Consider the following 15,088-nt stretch of genomic DNA (forward strand, 5'->3'; position numbering starts at 1 on the left):
ACCTCGTTGGCTGTAATACCTTTTGTTATCGGGTTCATTAACCCTCATCTTCATCACCACCACCATTACCACCACCATTACCACCACCACCACCTCCATCATCGGCAACACCACCAGCACCACAATTATCATCGGCAACACCGCCATTATCATCGACAACACCACCATTATCATCGACAACACCACCATTATCATCGGCAACACCACCATTATCATCGGCAACACCACCATTATCATCGACAACACCACCAGCACCACAATTATCATCGGCAACACCACCATTATCATCGACAACACCACCATTATCATCGACAACACCACCATTATCATCGACAACACCACCATTATCATCGACAACACCACCAGCACCACAATTATCATCGGCAACACCACCATTATCATCGACAACACCACCATTATCATCGACAACACCACCAGCACCACAATTATCATCGGCAACACCACCATTATCATCGACAACACCACCATTATCATCGACAACACCACCATAATTGTTGCCAACCCCAGCATAATCATCACAAACACCACCACTGCCAACACCACCACGATCCCCAACACCACCACAATCATCATCATCTCAAACACCACCACCATCATAATCATCACCATCCCCAACACCACCACTGTCAACACCACCACCACCATCATCAACATCATCGCAAGCACCACCACGATCCCCAAGACCACAATCATTGCAAACACCACCACGATTTCCAATACCACCACCATCGTCATTGCAAACACCACTACGATCCCCAACACCACCACCACCATCATTGCAAACATCATCATCATCCCCAACACCACCACCATCATTGCAAACATCATCATCATCCCCAACACCACCACGATCATCATCGTAAACACCACCACCACCACCGCCAACACAACGACGATCTCCAACACCACCACCATCAGCATCATCTTTATTGCAAACACCACCACGATTCCCAACACCACCACCACCATGTACCACGCAGCTCCATTAACTCATAACTCACCAGATTGTTTCCCGCTGGCCTCCCTGTCAGGTTGGTATTTACACACCAAGATGTACACAATGATGGCGGAGCACGAAACTAAAACCACCCGAGCTTGCCAGAGCCGAGTCATCGTTTCTTGCTGGGACCGCGCGAAGCGCAGGACACAGTGTGATCCTTACGAGCGCGAAGATCCTCCAGAGCACGGGTTCATTTCATGCTCCGAGCACGACACAGGGAAACGCCTAACAAAGTGCCCGTGTGTGGATGTTTGCTTTTTCAATGGAAACCCGTGAACACCTCGTAACTCAATCTCGAATCCACAACGTTTATAACCGCGAGAGAAATGGGAAAAAGCAACGACCGAGCTAGCGATTATACCTGTATACTTCTTAAAGCGTATCAGCTATCTAAATCTCCCAAAATAAATTAAAAACTCTTATCTACGCCATAAAAAGCAAACATAAAAGTAAAGCAACAATCGTATTGGCATGAAATATGGATTTTGTACTTCGGGGAGTTTAACATAATTAAATTAATGATTTGGGCAGTGGGTAAACGGTCAGCTTCCTAAATTTGCAAATTGGTCAGAGGGGTGATGATCAGATTCAGGAAGGTCGAGATACTTTTATAGATTGGGGAAAAAGTTTGGCAGAGGCAGTTTCATATAAATAAATGTAAGGTGCTGGGGATGGGTAAGAGTAATTAAAAGGGGAATTTGAATTTGGTGAGGCCTCATCTCGAATAGAGTTCAGTTTTGGTCACCACATCTGAGGAAGGACACAGAGAGCCGCCATAGTGTGGGTACTGCGTGGAGCTACTCGATGGATTCCAGGGCTAGCTCGACTAAGCTATGAGGAACGTTTGAAGCAGACAGGACTTTGGGAAGGAGGCGATTGTGAGGTGATCTGATGGAGATGTTCAAAATAATGAAGGGTGTGGACAACATCGGTGAAGTGGAGCTTTTCAGCAGAGGGGACAGTGTTTGGAGCAGGGTACATTGTTTCAGGGTGCAGTGGCTTCTATTTTTACCTCCGACACCAAAGGTGGATGGAGGTTATGTGTTCACCCCTGTCTGTCCGTTTGTCTGTCTGTTTTGTTTCTGAACAAAATATCTCAAAAAGTTGTGGACGAATTTGGACGAAACTTGGTGGAGATGTTGGGTGTCTGACAAGGAAGAATTGATTGAATTTTGGTGAAGATATGAATAAGTATTCGGATATGAGAGTTATTTAATTTTTGTAAGCGATTCTTCACCATTGGGAGATAGGGTCAAAAACGATACATAGCAGGATATCTCAAAAGGTTATGGACGGATTTGGATGAAACTTCGTCGACCTTTTGTGTGTGTGACAAGGAAGAATCGATTCAATTTTGGTGAAGATTCGGATCCGGCTAGTAGAATTTTAAAGTGATTCTTCACCATTGAGTGATATGGCCAACCAGGTGGAGGTATGCTCTCTACTGAGTGCCGTTCGAGTTACACACTGTAATGTCTTTGTTATAAAGATGTGGACATGCAGAGAACACCATGTTCATTCCAGAGCACCAAACACCATCCCACTTTCTCCCATGGAATTTCTTAGGTAGGTCTTCAGACGACGCAGGCAAGAAAATTAGCGTTCGGCCTCACAGGAGCCTAGAGGGGGGTCCCAGATAGTACTTCTGACATGTCTGAGGAGGAATCATATGACATTGAGGAATTCCCCACATACAGCGATTCCAACGTTTTACCATCGCAAATACTCAAGTTTCTGAACCAGACTTTTAGAAAAAGATATATTGAAATAAAAGATCATTTTTCTGATCTACATGGGTTTATTGAAACGGCAAGGTGTATTATTCGCCGACCCAGTGACCACAATTTCACGGAACCCCAATGCAGTAGGCTTAAGAAACACATTGTTAAAGCTAAAAACGAACTATAAGGATGATGCATATTTCCCTTTCCTTACCTCTTTTACATCTCCATGACGATCTTTGGCAGCCTCAATATAAATGGTGGTGCGAGCCAGTCTAGGATGCTCCAAGTGGTCAACCTTGTAAGGCAACGGAAACTAGATGTGGCTTTCTTACAAGAACCCCACTCTACTCCATCGTCTCACTATATGGAATTGAATGATGAAAAAGGCCGGCAACTTTAGCGATTCAACCTCTCGTACAGCAGGAGTTCCCTTTCCAATTAATCCCCATTTTTGCCCGCTCCAACTCTCATTTCAGGAAATAATCCCAGGTCACTCGGCTTCACTGGATTTTGTTGATGGAGACATACATTCTACTTTAATAAATGTCTATGCCCCTTCAAAGGGCACAGACCGACGAACCTTCTATGACAGGTTACGACTCCACATCATGCAGTTAGACTTGCAGAAGTGCATTATTTTGGGTGGTGATTTTAATTGCACCCTGCAACCTGAGTGCGATCGGAATGGCGCAGAACCTCACCCCGGACCAGCCAGACTGTTATCTGAAATAATAAGAGCTTTTGGTTTTCAAGATATCTGGGGGCTACAAAATCCAGGCACCCATCAATTTACCTGGTGTAAGGTTGCCAATAATCAAGTGGCCCTTGCCAGACTTGATAGATTTTATATAAATTTTGCCATTTGCCAACCTCTCCCCCACCACTGAAATTTCCCTGTCTGGTTTCTCCGACCATCACCTCATTACCATGAGTTACCGTGTCGGGTTATCCCAAAATCGCCACTGTTTTTGGAAACTGAACATTTCCATATTGGATAACCCCTCCTTTAGGAATGCCTTTGAGAGGGTGTTGTCCAATCTGAGAGGCTCCAAATCCAGTTTTAAGGACCAGCGATTGTGGTGGGACAACACAAAGGTCCAAATTCGAAGTTTCTGTCAGCAGTTTTGTTTTCTAAACACACAGGTAGAATGCAAATGAAAGTGGAGCTGGAGAAGGAGATTCTTCAGATTCAAACAAATTAAAAAACCCATCCTACCCCCCAAAATAAACTAAGACTATGTGAGAAGTCTCTTCTTAATAATATAATTTCTAATCAAACCCAAGGAGCGCTAAGGAGACTACGCTTTCAGCACCTTTACCTCCTGGATTCTCCGACCCGGTTTTTCTTTGATTTTGAAACAACATTTCCTCATTCCCAAATTACTGTTTTGAAACGTCCTGATAATTAAATCACGACCAACCCTGTAGAAATTAAGAAGGATGCAAGACTCTTCTTCTCTACACTTTACCAGGCAACAGATGTCGATGCAGAACTTGTTCCGAGCTTGTTTGATGGTGTCGGTACACTAACTCCAAAGCAAAGAACGGATCTGGAGTCACCGCTCACGCTTGAGGAACTTTCTGTTGCCTTTAAAAGCCTGGACAGAGGGAAATCACCTGGCCTGGATGGTCTGCCAGTGGAGTTCTTCGAGAAATTTTGGGACTTGATTTGACCTGATTTGCTTCTGGTTTTCCTGGAGAGCTTGAAGAAGGGTGAACTTCCACTGAGCTTCAGGAGAGCCGTGCTTACTTTGCTTCCTAAAAAAGGAAATTTATTGCTCATATCACAGTGGAGGCCAGTGTAAAAGTGGACGATAAAATTTTCTCAAAAGGCTTTGGCCTTGCGTCTCTCACCCCTACTAGGAGACATTATACGCATGGACCAGACTTATTGTGTTCCTGGTCGCAATATTCAGTATAATATCTCTGTTGTCTGAGATGTCATTGAAATATGTGAGACTAATTATGAAAGTTGTGGCTTGATCTTCCTCGACCAAGAGAAAGCTTTTGACTGTGTTTCTCATACATATCTTTTTGAAGTGCTAAAATGTTTTGGTTTTGGACCTCTCTTTCTATCCCATATACATTTATGTTGTTCAAACATATCGACATAGCCTGGTGTTGGCTTAGCGGGTAGGGTGCCGGCTTGGGATCCTACGATCCTGGGTTCCATAGCCTGGTGTTGGCTTAGCGGGTAGGGTGCCGGCTTGGGATCCTAGGATACTGGGTTCCATAGCCTGGTGTTGGCTTAGCGGTTAGGGTGCTGGCTTGGGATCCTAGGATTCTGGGTTCGAATCCCGGTCGATCGCTGAATTAACGCCAGGGGGGGGTTGACTCAGCCTGTCATCCTTCCGAGGTCGGCAAATTGAGTACGAGCTTGCTGGGATGAATGATCACGGTGTGTACCCCGATTTAGAATAGGTACACCGTATCCCTGCGCATCGTAAGAGCATGACCAAGGGTTGGTGTCAGGAAGGGGCGTCAGGAAGGGCATCCGGCCATAAAAACATTGCCTCAAACAGGGAACCATGATTGTCATGGGGCCCGCAAGGCTAACCCTCGCTTTAGTGGGGAAAATGGCCTTAAGGGTGTAGTACTGGTGAAAAATTGAGAAAACTACATAGGTACCTTTGAGAGGCCTTTACACAAAAAACAAGTTAATATCTAATTTTCAGTTTTTCTTGAAAGATATAATCTTGGCTTTACCAGTTTCAACGCTTCTTTGTCATATTACATGCATATAATTTGCATAAATTAGACCGTCAATAAAAAACAAGGAAAAACAAAGAACACATTTCTACTTCTATCTTCTATGTCACCTATCATTCTTTTCACACAAAACTTGGTACATGTATTATACATGTGTTACTCTACTACCTGATGAGAGGATTTTGTGAAATTATGTCAAATGTTCACTAATTAGCTAATTATGCCAATTACCAGATAAAACTTGGTTGTCCTTCAATAAATCCACAATGGCTACTCCTATAAACAAAAGCCTTCATCATTTTAAAGGAAGTGATATTCTGAATATCCTGTCCAAATTTCAGCCCAAAAGAATGATGCAAATTAAAGTTGTAACAAATTTCATGCAAAATATTATATTTCTTGTAAATTGCGTGTAAAGATAACATTAGATATTTTAAAGGAAATACTGAATGAGTTTATACAATACGTATGAATCTAAACCGTAAAAACATAGTTTTTAAAAAAAGAGGCATATTGGAAAGTTCACCAGTACTACACCCTTAAAACGATCATTCATTCATTCATTCAAACATATCGACTATCTTAAACATAAACAATGAACTTGTACCCACCTTTTGTGTTGGAAGAGGGGTAAGGCAGGGCTGCCCTCTGTCAGGAATTTTGTACACTTTATCCCTTGAGCCCCTCTTAAATACCTTTCGGAAGTCCTTGTCTGGTGTTACTTTTGGAACCCACCCTTAAAAAGCAATGCTTATGCAGATGACATCTGTGTCTGCATCAGACAGTCAGAAGACGTTGATTTGATGAGTGTATTGGATCTCTTCAGCAGGGCATCATCAGTCAAGATAAATTGGACAAAAACAGAAGCGCTGTGGCTTCAACCCTCTACCTATCCCCTACCTGCCACCCCTATTTCCTCTCCCTCCTCCTCTCCCTGCCAATCTTTCATGGAGAAGAGATGGGATTAGGTTCCTAGGGGTGTTCCTTGGCCCTGGAAATTTTGTGAGGCATAACTGGGAAGGCTTGTTGGCACACATTTAAGTACTGTTACTGAAATGGAAGAACTTGCTCTGCCAACTGTCCTACCTAGGTAGGGTACTCGTCATCAACAGTCTGGTCACCACTAAGTTATGGTACAAGGTTCTTTTCCTGCAGCCGCCCAAAACTGTGGTGGAGGAAATACAAAAATGCATCACCAATTTCTTCTGGTGCGGAAAGCATTGGCTGAGACCAGAGATTCTAAACTTACCAAATGCAGAGGGTGGCCAAGGGCTGGTCAATGTCAAGTGCCGCATCATGGCTTTCCGCCTACGAACAACATGGTGCTTCTTGTTTGAACCATGTTTGGCCTGGAGACAGCTTACCAGCTGCATTTTACGTCAAGCGGGGAAGTTGGACCTTGCACAGGAGCTGTTCCTGATGGACTCGACCAAGATAGACCTATCGATGCTACCTGCCTTTCACCAAAGCCGACTGAATGCGTGGCAACCCTTTACCTCTCTCCGTGATCCCTTGACTTATGTTCGATCTATGTTCTTCAACGAACCATTATTTCACAACTCTGTATTTGGTGAGTGGGTGAATGAAAGCACCTTCATTCAAAAGTTTATAAATGCTTCAGTAACAAAAGTGTGTCACTTGAGAAACGCCACCAATGACAGGTGGATCAGTGCCACCGCTCTGGATTCGACGGTTGGCATTAGATAGTGTCGCAGAGTTGACAGCTTTTTGAAAATGGTTCTTTGCATCTACTGTACCTCAAATGGCTGGGCAAGCAACCCTCCCGTACCCACCTCTGAATCTTCTCCACCCTTCCCCAATCTTTGTCTATCTGGTTCTCTCAGTTTGGAACCGATTAGTTTTGGCCGCTCTCTATGCTTTTATATGAGCAATCGAAAGACCCTGTATGTGCAATGCCTAAAAATCCTTTTCCTTCCTTGTCCTCCCCTGTATCCTGTATATGGCCTGCAGTCCTGCCAAATACCCCTCCTCTTTACCCTATTTGGGGGTGGTACTAAAAACAGCCTGTGCCGAAACGTGTTGGGGATCTTCAATGGAGAATTGCTCATTGGATCCTACCCACAAATTCCCTAATTCACCGCATCTCGCAAGCCATAGGTGAGCAATGTCCATTTTGTGGGCAAACTGAAACCTTGCCCCATGCATATGTACGCTGTGACCAGTTAACTCCTTTATTTGTTTTCTTTAAAATGTTACTTGCACGGTTTTCCTTTGTTTTTGATTTTCCTGCCTTTATTTTTGGCCCTAGTGGGCGGTTCAATTCCCCAACAACAATTTTAATTCATTTCTTTCTTGCGCAAGCCAAGTTGGCGATATATAAGACCAGGAAATCAAAGATACGGAATGATTTGTATAGTACAGATTTTTTGGAAATGCTAAAAGCTCTCTGTGTTTCAAGAGTGAAGCTGGAATTTTGTTGTTTCTGAGGTACAACTCTTTGAGAAGCAGTGGTGTGTGAGAGATGCATTTTGCAAAATAGCTGAGGGTCAGTTAGTATTTACTCTGTAGATGTTTTCCTTAATACTTGCTTGTTTATTTGCTGATGATTTGTTTATTTATCATGTAAATGCTTGTGCACTGTTGTGATTGTTTTCTTTGAATCATCATTTATTGTTTATTGTTTTTTATACTTTTGAAATAAAAGGACATAAAAGTTTCTCTCTTTCTATCTCACCTTCTCTCTCACTCATGGCCCTGGCATCATGAAGGCAAGGGTACACCATCTTGGATGTGGGGGGGACCTCGGGGTGGCTCCTAGAAGATCGATCGGCTGTCTCCGACTCCGTACAGGAGGCCTGTTCAAGAGAAATGTCCAGAACTACACAACAACAACAACAACCTCATTAATAACAACTATTGGGGATGCATCTTCACGGTGGTTGTACCCCCCAAAGCAATTTGAGGCCAAATATTCCCCACTCTTTCCTGCTGCCCAGATTCGCGCGGCCATGGTCAGAGTGCTGTTTGGTCCTCATGGGCGGGCGGGCTTTCTTCCTCTTTCTCTCTATCTGTCTGTCTATCTGTCGATGTCGATCTCTATCTCTATCTCTATCTCTATCTCTATCTCTCTCTCTATCTCTCTCTCTATCTCTCTATCTCTCTCTCTCTCTCTCTCTCTCTCTCTTTCTATCTCACCTTCTCTCTCACTCATGGCCCTACATCATGAAGGCAAGGGTACACCATCTTGGATGTGGGGGAAACTCGGGGTGGCTCCTCAAAGATACATCGGCTGTCTCCGTACAGGAGGCCTGTTCAAGAGAACTGTCCGGAACAACACAATAACAACAACAACAACAACAACAACCTCATGAACTGCCTCGACAATGCAATTTGCTAGTAGAGGGTAACACGACACGTCGACTTCCCCCTATATTACCCACTTGCAATGCATTTATATCTTGCATTTTTTAAATTGTTGATAGAGAGATATGCAGTGTTGGTGTCTCCTAATATCCCTGTGATTCATGTAGGACGTAGGTACAGTCGAAGAAGACGCAAACACTGCACATAACCATGAACACCAAATGCATGTTTAGCATTTGTCATCTACCTTTATTTTTGTGAATACTACATGTGATCCCACATGTGTGATCCCACATGTGTGATCCCACACATTAGTGAATTTAAGAATGAATTGTATTCAAACAAACAGTACGATTCATATAAAACTCTTCAGAATCTGAAACAGAAGGTAGACACAATACGTAAAGGGCAAAATGTACAGGTCACATCGGTCTGCATGTGAAATCAATGATGTAAACCATGAATGCTTCAACAGCATGAAGTTACCCACAATGGCTTCAGAAATTTTAATTGAAATTCCAAACGATGTTCCACGACGGAATGCTGGCATTGGTAATATGACGAGGCCTTTTAAGTTGTAAGGCATTCCACTTGGCTAAACGTTACTCTCCTCGCCCGCCGATGTTAAAACTCCATGGACACTGGCATCAGAGGCTTTGAGGGCATCGTTCGACCCGTGTACCCCATCCAGTATCTGGGGGGTGAGCAGGTCGTGGAGGGTCTCATTTTCTGCCTTACCGTTGGCCGGTGCCACAGCCAAGGCTTGCATGGGATCTTCCTGTCCGTTTTCCTTTGCTGCCTGTTCCTTTTCCTTCCTCTCCTGGCGCAGGACAAGTTTGATCGTAGCGAGGACGAACATCAAACCGACAAAGCGCAGGCTGCTCATCATTGAAAAGAATGTCACCCTGGATGGAAAGGCATGTGCAGCGTATCAGAGGGGTTTTCAAATCGTGGCAAAGGTCACAAAAGTTGAAGTGGAAGGAAAAAAAAATCATTGAACATTTTACCCTCATGTGGGGGTAAGAAGGTGAAAGGTCACCCACATCCAAGAGAGAGAAGGTGAGCCTCATAGTCTTGAGCAAAATGCCATGGGAAGTGTCTTTTCAACTGTTGCTTTTAGTTTTGCACTAAACAAACAGTGCTAGGTGCCGCCATATTTGTCTGAATGCTGAATCTCAGTTACTCTGCCTTCAGGGCATGAGAAGGCATGAATATATTTGCCAGCACTGCTAAGCGGCAGGTTTTAAAAAATGTCAAGAGGATGATTTGTGTTCTACAACGTTCAGCATATAATTCAATTGAAATAAAATTGAACGTTTTAAAGGCTGTACAAAAAAATTCCAAAGTTTACCACCGTTGATGAAACGTCTTTTACACCACCATATTTAACATGTTAAAATTCGTTATTTGTGCCTGTTGTTTGTGTCCTTTATGACGTCCTTGAAAACAGTTAAAATTCCTGTTTGGGATGATTTTCAATTTGTTTGACTGTCAGACAGGCAGACAGGATGAAAAACACCTCGCTACTCTGTGCGCATGTGCGATCGGCACAAGATTCCGCACCATTTGCCAAATTCAGAGCCAAAGTACTGATAAACTGCAGGTGTATGTTCAGACTTATGTTCCAATTCATGTTCTACAGTGTTCAAAATTTGCAGTTCAATTGAGATGAAGTAATTTGTCAATTATAGACTGATGTGCGTGGACAAACAGACAGAGGGAACCAATTCCTTAACCATGCTTTTCTCTTCACGTGCACGGGGTAATTAAGTGACGGATTAAACCATGGATTCCCACAATCAGGAACTACGATGGCACAAGTTTACTGCAGTGAGCACTTGCACTTTCTCAACTCTTGTTTGGGTGATATCCATTGTTGCCTTCTCCTCTGAGGCAGTCTGTTACTTGTGTTTGACTATTATTCCTAGTTGAGGAATAGATTAGTTGGGGATGGTGAAAAATCCTTATAAAGAAAGTTGATGGATTGAAGAAGAGGGAAGAGAAGGTGCCTTGAAAGGAATTCATTGAGTACAGACATAATGAATACTAGCGTGAAGTTGATGGTGCGCCATCTCAAATCCCAATGCTTCCCTCCTAGACCCAGCTTGAAGGATGGCCAAAAGTTCCTCAAATTTTGAGTTAAAATAATCTTATGTTTTGACCTCTGTGACCCAAAAGTCCCCTCTCCCTAGGACATGACCCATGGGTCAAATAAAAAAAATCGTTACATATTTTCTACTTCCTTCAATGTTAATTGCATATAATATCTTCAAAAAATGTTTTGAAATGTGCCCGTAATTGCATTTTTTTGGTATCTGACCTACTGGACCCCACCCCAAGGGTTGGGCCAAAAGATGCTGCTCTAGCACCTTCTTGTCATATGGTGATCATAATTACCAAGTTTGGTGAATTTCTTCACAACTGTTTAGGAGGAGATAGCCGGCCGGACGGACAGACAGACAGGAATCGATTACAATATTCCCATTTGCTGTATTTTTAAAGCATTGGGATAACCAGCCAGACATAGATGCTTTTAGCAGAGATCATTCAAAGTCCGGGCAGGTGTCTGACTACATTCACATTAATGGGACATTCATACAGATACATCCCTGATGTCCAGTCAAATTGTTAAAGGTATCTACGAGCAGTTGTATTAGTATTAGTAAATGAACTGGTACTCAATTCCATCTTCTACCGACTCCTCTCTGGCCTTGCCCCCCCCAGCTCTCTCTGGGCTCTGTCCCGCAAATATTCCTACAGGTCGCACAAGATCTGCCTGCAACCCTCTTATGGTCAAACTGCCAAAATCAAGACTCTCTGCTCACCTTCACTCCTTCATTCCTCTCTTCTCCCGCCTCTGGAACAAACTCCCTCACTCTCTTCAATCCCACTCCACCCTCCAGGTCTTTAAAACAGCTGTTCACCACCATCTCTTATCTTCCCCCATCCAAAACCTTGATCTTTTCTACCCCCGCTAATTTCACCCCAATTCCACTTTTTTGAAATACCAACTTCTGTCCTGGAAGTCCTTGGTGTCCATGTGTTTTATACTTCTCCCTCCACCCCCCGCCCCCTTCCCACGCCTCCTCCCCCCAAGCCCTCTCCCTTCCACACATCTCCCTGCTCTCAAATGTTGTGTTTGTGTGCTTCCCCTTCTCTCCCCATCTTGTTTTCCGCTCCCTCTTTTTGTGTGTTTTGTTTGTCTGGTTGATTTGTTTGTGAAGTAAATGTTAGCTCTTTCACGAGCCTCGATTCAGTACACAAAAAAAAAAAAAAAAAAAAAATGTCCACGTCCGAGAGACCAGCACTAACACCAAACTGTTGTTCAGCAAGGAGAGTTTGACAACAGGAATTAATTGAGATGTGCGCCATTTATGTTTTACTTTACTACAAAGGACTAACTTGTATTACTGCGTCCGCTTTCTATGATTGTCTTTCTATGATTGGTCTCTGAAATTCCCCTTTGCCCTCTCATTTGAAACACATATGCACATAAACACACACCTGAATTTGTCAACGTTGTAGAGGCGACAGGCACCATGCATTGAGCACGCATTTACCATCCACTTTATGCATGTCTGGTCGAGTGCAGCCCCAAAGTATATTGGTGCTGGGATTCCAGCTGCGGGAAGTTTCACAGCACAAAATTATTCAATCATTCTTAATTCATATTTCACAAGCTATATATACATTTACCATCATTGGATGGCTTCTCTCATTCAGACTTTCTAAAGTACATTAGTAGTAGGTAAATGAGAGTCGAGGGATGTATCCCCCACCAAACCTCCCAAACTTTACATGTAAGTGAATGGGTAAAAGAAGAACCACCTTTAGAGGCCATTTTCCCCCACTGGCTTTCCCCGCTGGTGGGGGTTGGGCCTTTCTTGGGCACCATGTTCCCTTTTTGACTCAATGTTTTGCAGCCAGATGCCCTTCCTGCCCACCAGCCCTGTTGGTCCCTCCCACCAGCCCTGTTGGTCCCTCTTGCGACACACAGGGAATTACCAGTGAGCTGGTACTCAATTTGCCGACCTCAGAAGGACGACAGGCTGGGTCAACCCCCCTGGCGTTAATTCAGCGATCAACTGGGATTCTGAACCCAGGATTCTAGGATCCCAAGCCAGCACCCTAACCACTAAGCCAACACCAGGCTTCATGTAAATGAATGGGGGAAAAGGGAAAAATTTTGACATTCTCCAAAATCCCTCTCTAAAATCTGACTTCTCCCCCTAATGGACTCAACAGTAATAATGATATTTATACCATTTCTCCCCATCCCCACACCTTAATCCTCATTCCCTCCTTCCCCACCCACATATTGATTTATAGGTCAATTCCACGGAAAGGAGGACGTCACCTCAAATTTCAAGTGCCATATTTTGTTCAGTTGTTATTTTTTGTATGTAAAATATACTTGCATTTATTTTTCAGGAAAAACCATTTTAGCGAGAATACCCTTGATAATTTTGGGGACATATGCAAAAACATGGAAGGGAACTTTATACACAACAAATCATGATAAAAGGAGCATACAATTATTTAAATGCAATTGCAATAATTACATTCTATATCAAAGTAAATTTCTCATTCATAAGCAGTATATTGGATGTCCTTTAAGGTTATGATAAAGGTATATGCATATCAGGTTTGTAAAAATAGCAGCAATGAAGTAATTATGCCAAAACGATCCATGTAACGCAAGTTACTGAAACAGGAAGTTTTTCATACCCTAGGTTACTCTATTGGGCTATTTTTATGGGACTCATTATTTCCTAACTTTAGTATAATGCCGATATCTCAAATCTCAATAAAAGCCAGATAAATCGATTCACCTGAATGACGAAAGCTGGTAAAATCTGTAACGCGAGTTACCGTGTAATGCGACTTCCCAACATGTAACGTCAGTTACCACTGTATCAAGGGATATGTCACCACAAAAAGTGTAATATATCTTGAGAACACAATGGAGATGCTAATCCAAGTTATATGGAGATACAAGAAGGCAGTATCAAGGCCGGTTATACCCGCATTCTAGTTCACATAATTTGTTGAACACATGTTGCAATTAGCCTGGCGTTGGCTTAGCGGTTAGGGTGCCGGCTTGGGATCCGAGGATCCTGGGTTCGAATCCTGGTCGATCGCTGAATTAACGCCAGGGGGGTTGACTCAGCCTGTCATCCTTCTGAGGTCGGCAAATTGAGTACCAGCTTGCTGGGATGAATGATCACGGTGTGTACCCCAATTTAGAATAGGTACACCGTATCCCTGCGCATCGTAAGAGGCGACCAAGGGTTGGCGTCAGGAACGTAAGAGGCGACCAAGGGTTGGCGTCACGAAGGGCATCCGGCCATAAAACATTACCCCAAACAGGGAACCATGATTGTCATGGGGCCCGCAAGGCTAACCCCTGCTCTAGCGGGGAAAAATGGCCTTAAAACGATCATTCATTCATTCATTCATGTTGCGATTACTATTTTTCATGTGTTAAGTATACACTAGGATTCAGCATTCATCACCTTTTTTCACCAAAAATTGACAGAAAGAGAGGGGAAATCAATCTAATTTCTTCTTTAATGTTGTGTCCGATCTCCTTTCATTGATATTAGTAAAAAATAAAGTAACTAGAACAGCACTCGGTAGAGCGCGTACCTCGGCCAGGCTGAACAGTTTATGGTTTCTATCCCACTGATAGGCCGGATCTGGATTCGGACCTGAACCAAAATCGAATCAGCTTGTTCTCGTCACCTAACCAGCTCGTCCACCAAGTAATAAGAAACAGTAATTAAGAATGGCAAAATGATTTAATTTAATGATTTACGGCAAAAAGGGTTGGCGTCAGGAAGGGCATCCGGCCGTAAAACATTGCTTCAAAAAGGGGACCAAAAAACAACAACAACCACGGTGCCCGAAAAAGGCCAACCCCCGCTTGCGGGGAAAAATGGCCTCTAAAGGTGGTTTTTTTTTATAATTAAGAAGAACTGAAAGTGTGACATTTCAAGAAGCTATTCCATATGCAATGTACAGTATACTCTGATACAGCTAGATTTAGAATTACGTTTACAAGTAAATATTGTTATCCAACATGTTAAGCATTTCATAATGCACCCAATAGGAATACATTTGACAACAAACGTACAAAAAAGAATGATCATGCAAACTTGGCTTCTATGATGAAATTATACTATTTAGGTGATCATGTGACCAGCAAAAGAGATGCTGATTTACATGAGACATTTACATGAGCTGATTTACAGAAGATGTTGCTGATTTGAAGTCAAGAGAATATGCAGTTTTATCTAAGCCACACAAT

At 43.1% G+C, this 15,088-nt stretch overlaps 2 protein-coding genes across 6 annotated transcripts in view; both read right to left on the minus strand.

Moving 5' to 3' along the window:
- RIC3 (RIC3 acetylcholine receptor chaperone) overlaps nucleotides 1-1,346 on the minus strand; it is a 74,099-nt gene extending 72,753 nt beyond the window's left edge. For both annotated transcript variants that reach the window (XM_068124168.2, XM_068124167.2), the window contains exon 1: nucleotides 1,023-1,346. In XM_068124168.2, coding sequence (XP_067980269.2) covers nucleotides 1,023-1,134 — 112 coding nt within the window. In that variant the 5' untranslated portion in view covers nucleotides 1,135-1,346. The remainder of the gene's footprint in view (nucleotides 1-1,022) is intronic.
- Nucleotides 1,347-9,006: 7,660 nt separating this feature from the next.
- LOC137432334 (solute carrier organic anion transporter family member 1C1-like) overlaps nucleotides 9,007-15,088 on the minus strand; it is a 105,226-nt gene continuing 99,144 nt past the window's right edge. For all 4 annotated transcript variants that reach the window (XR_013624263.1, XR_013624262.1, XM_068124169.2 and 1 more), the window contains 2 exons: nucleotides 12,283-12,400; nucleotides 9,007-9,683 (listed from right to left, as the gene is read on the minus strand). Coding sequence is in view for 2 of the 4 variants with exons in the window: in XM_068124169.2 (XP_067980270.2) it covers nucleotides 9,374-9,683; nucleotides 12,283-12,400 (428 nt within the window). In the remaining 2 variants the exon portion in view is untranslated. The remainder of the gene's footprint in view (nucleotides 9,684-12,282; nucleotides 12,401-15,088) is intronic.

The sequence above is a fragment of the Myxine glutinosa genome, chromosome 8, assembly GCF_964187855.1.
Source record: "Myxine glutinosa chromosome 8, kmMyxGlut1.1, whole genome shotgun sequence".
Classification (NCBI taxonomy): Eukaryota; Metazoa; Chordata; class Myxini; order Myxiniformes; family Myxinidae; genus Myxine; species Myxine glutinosa.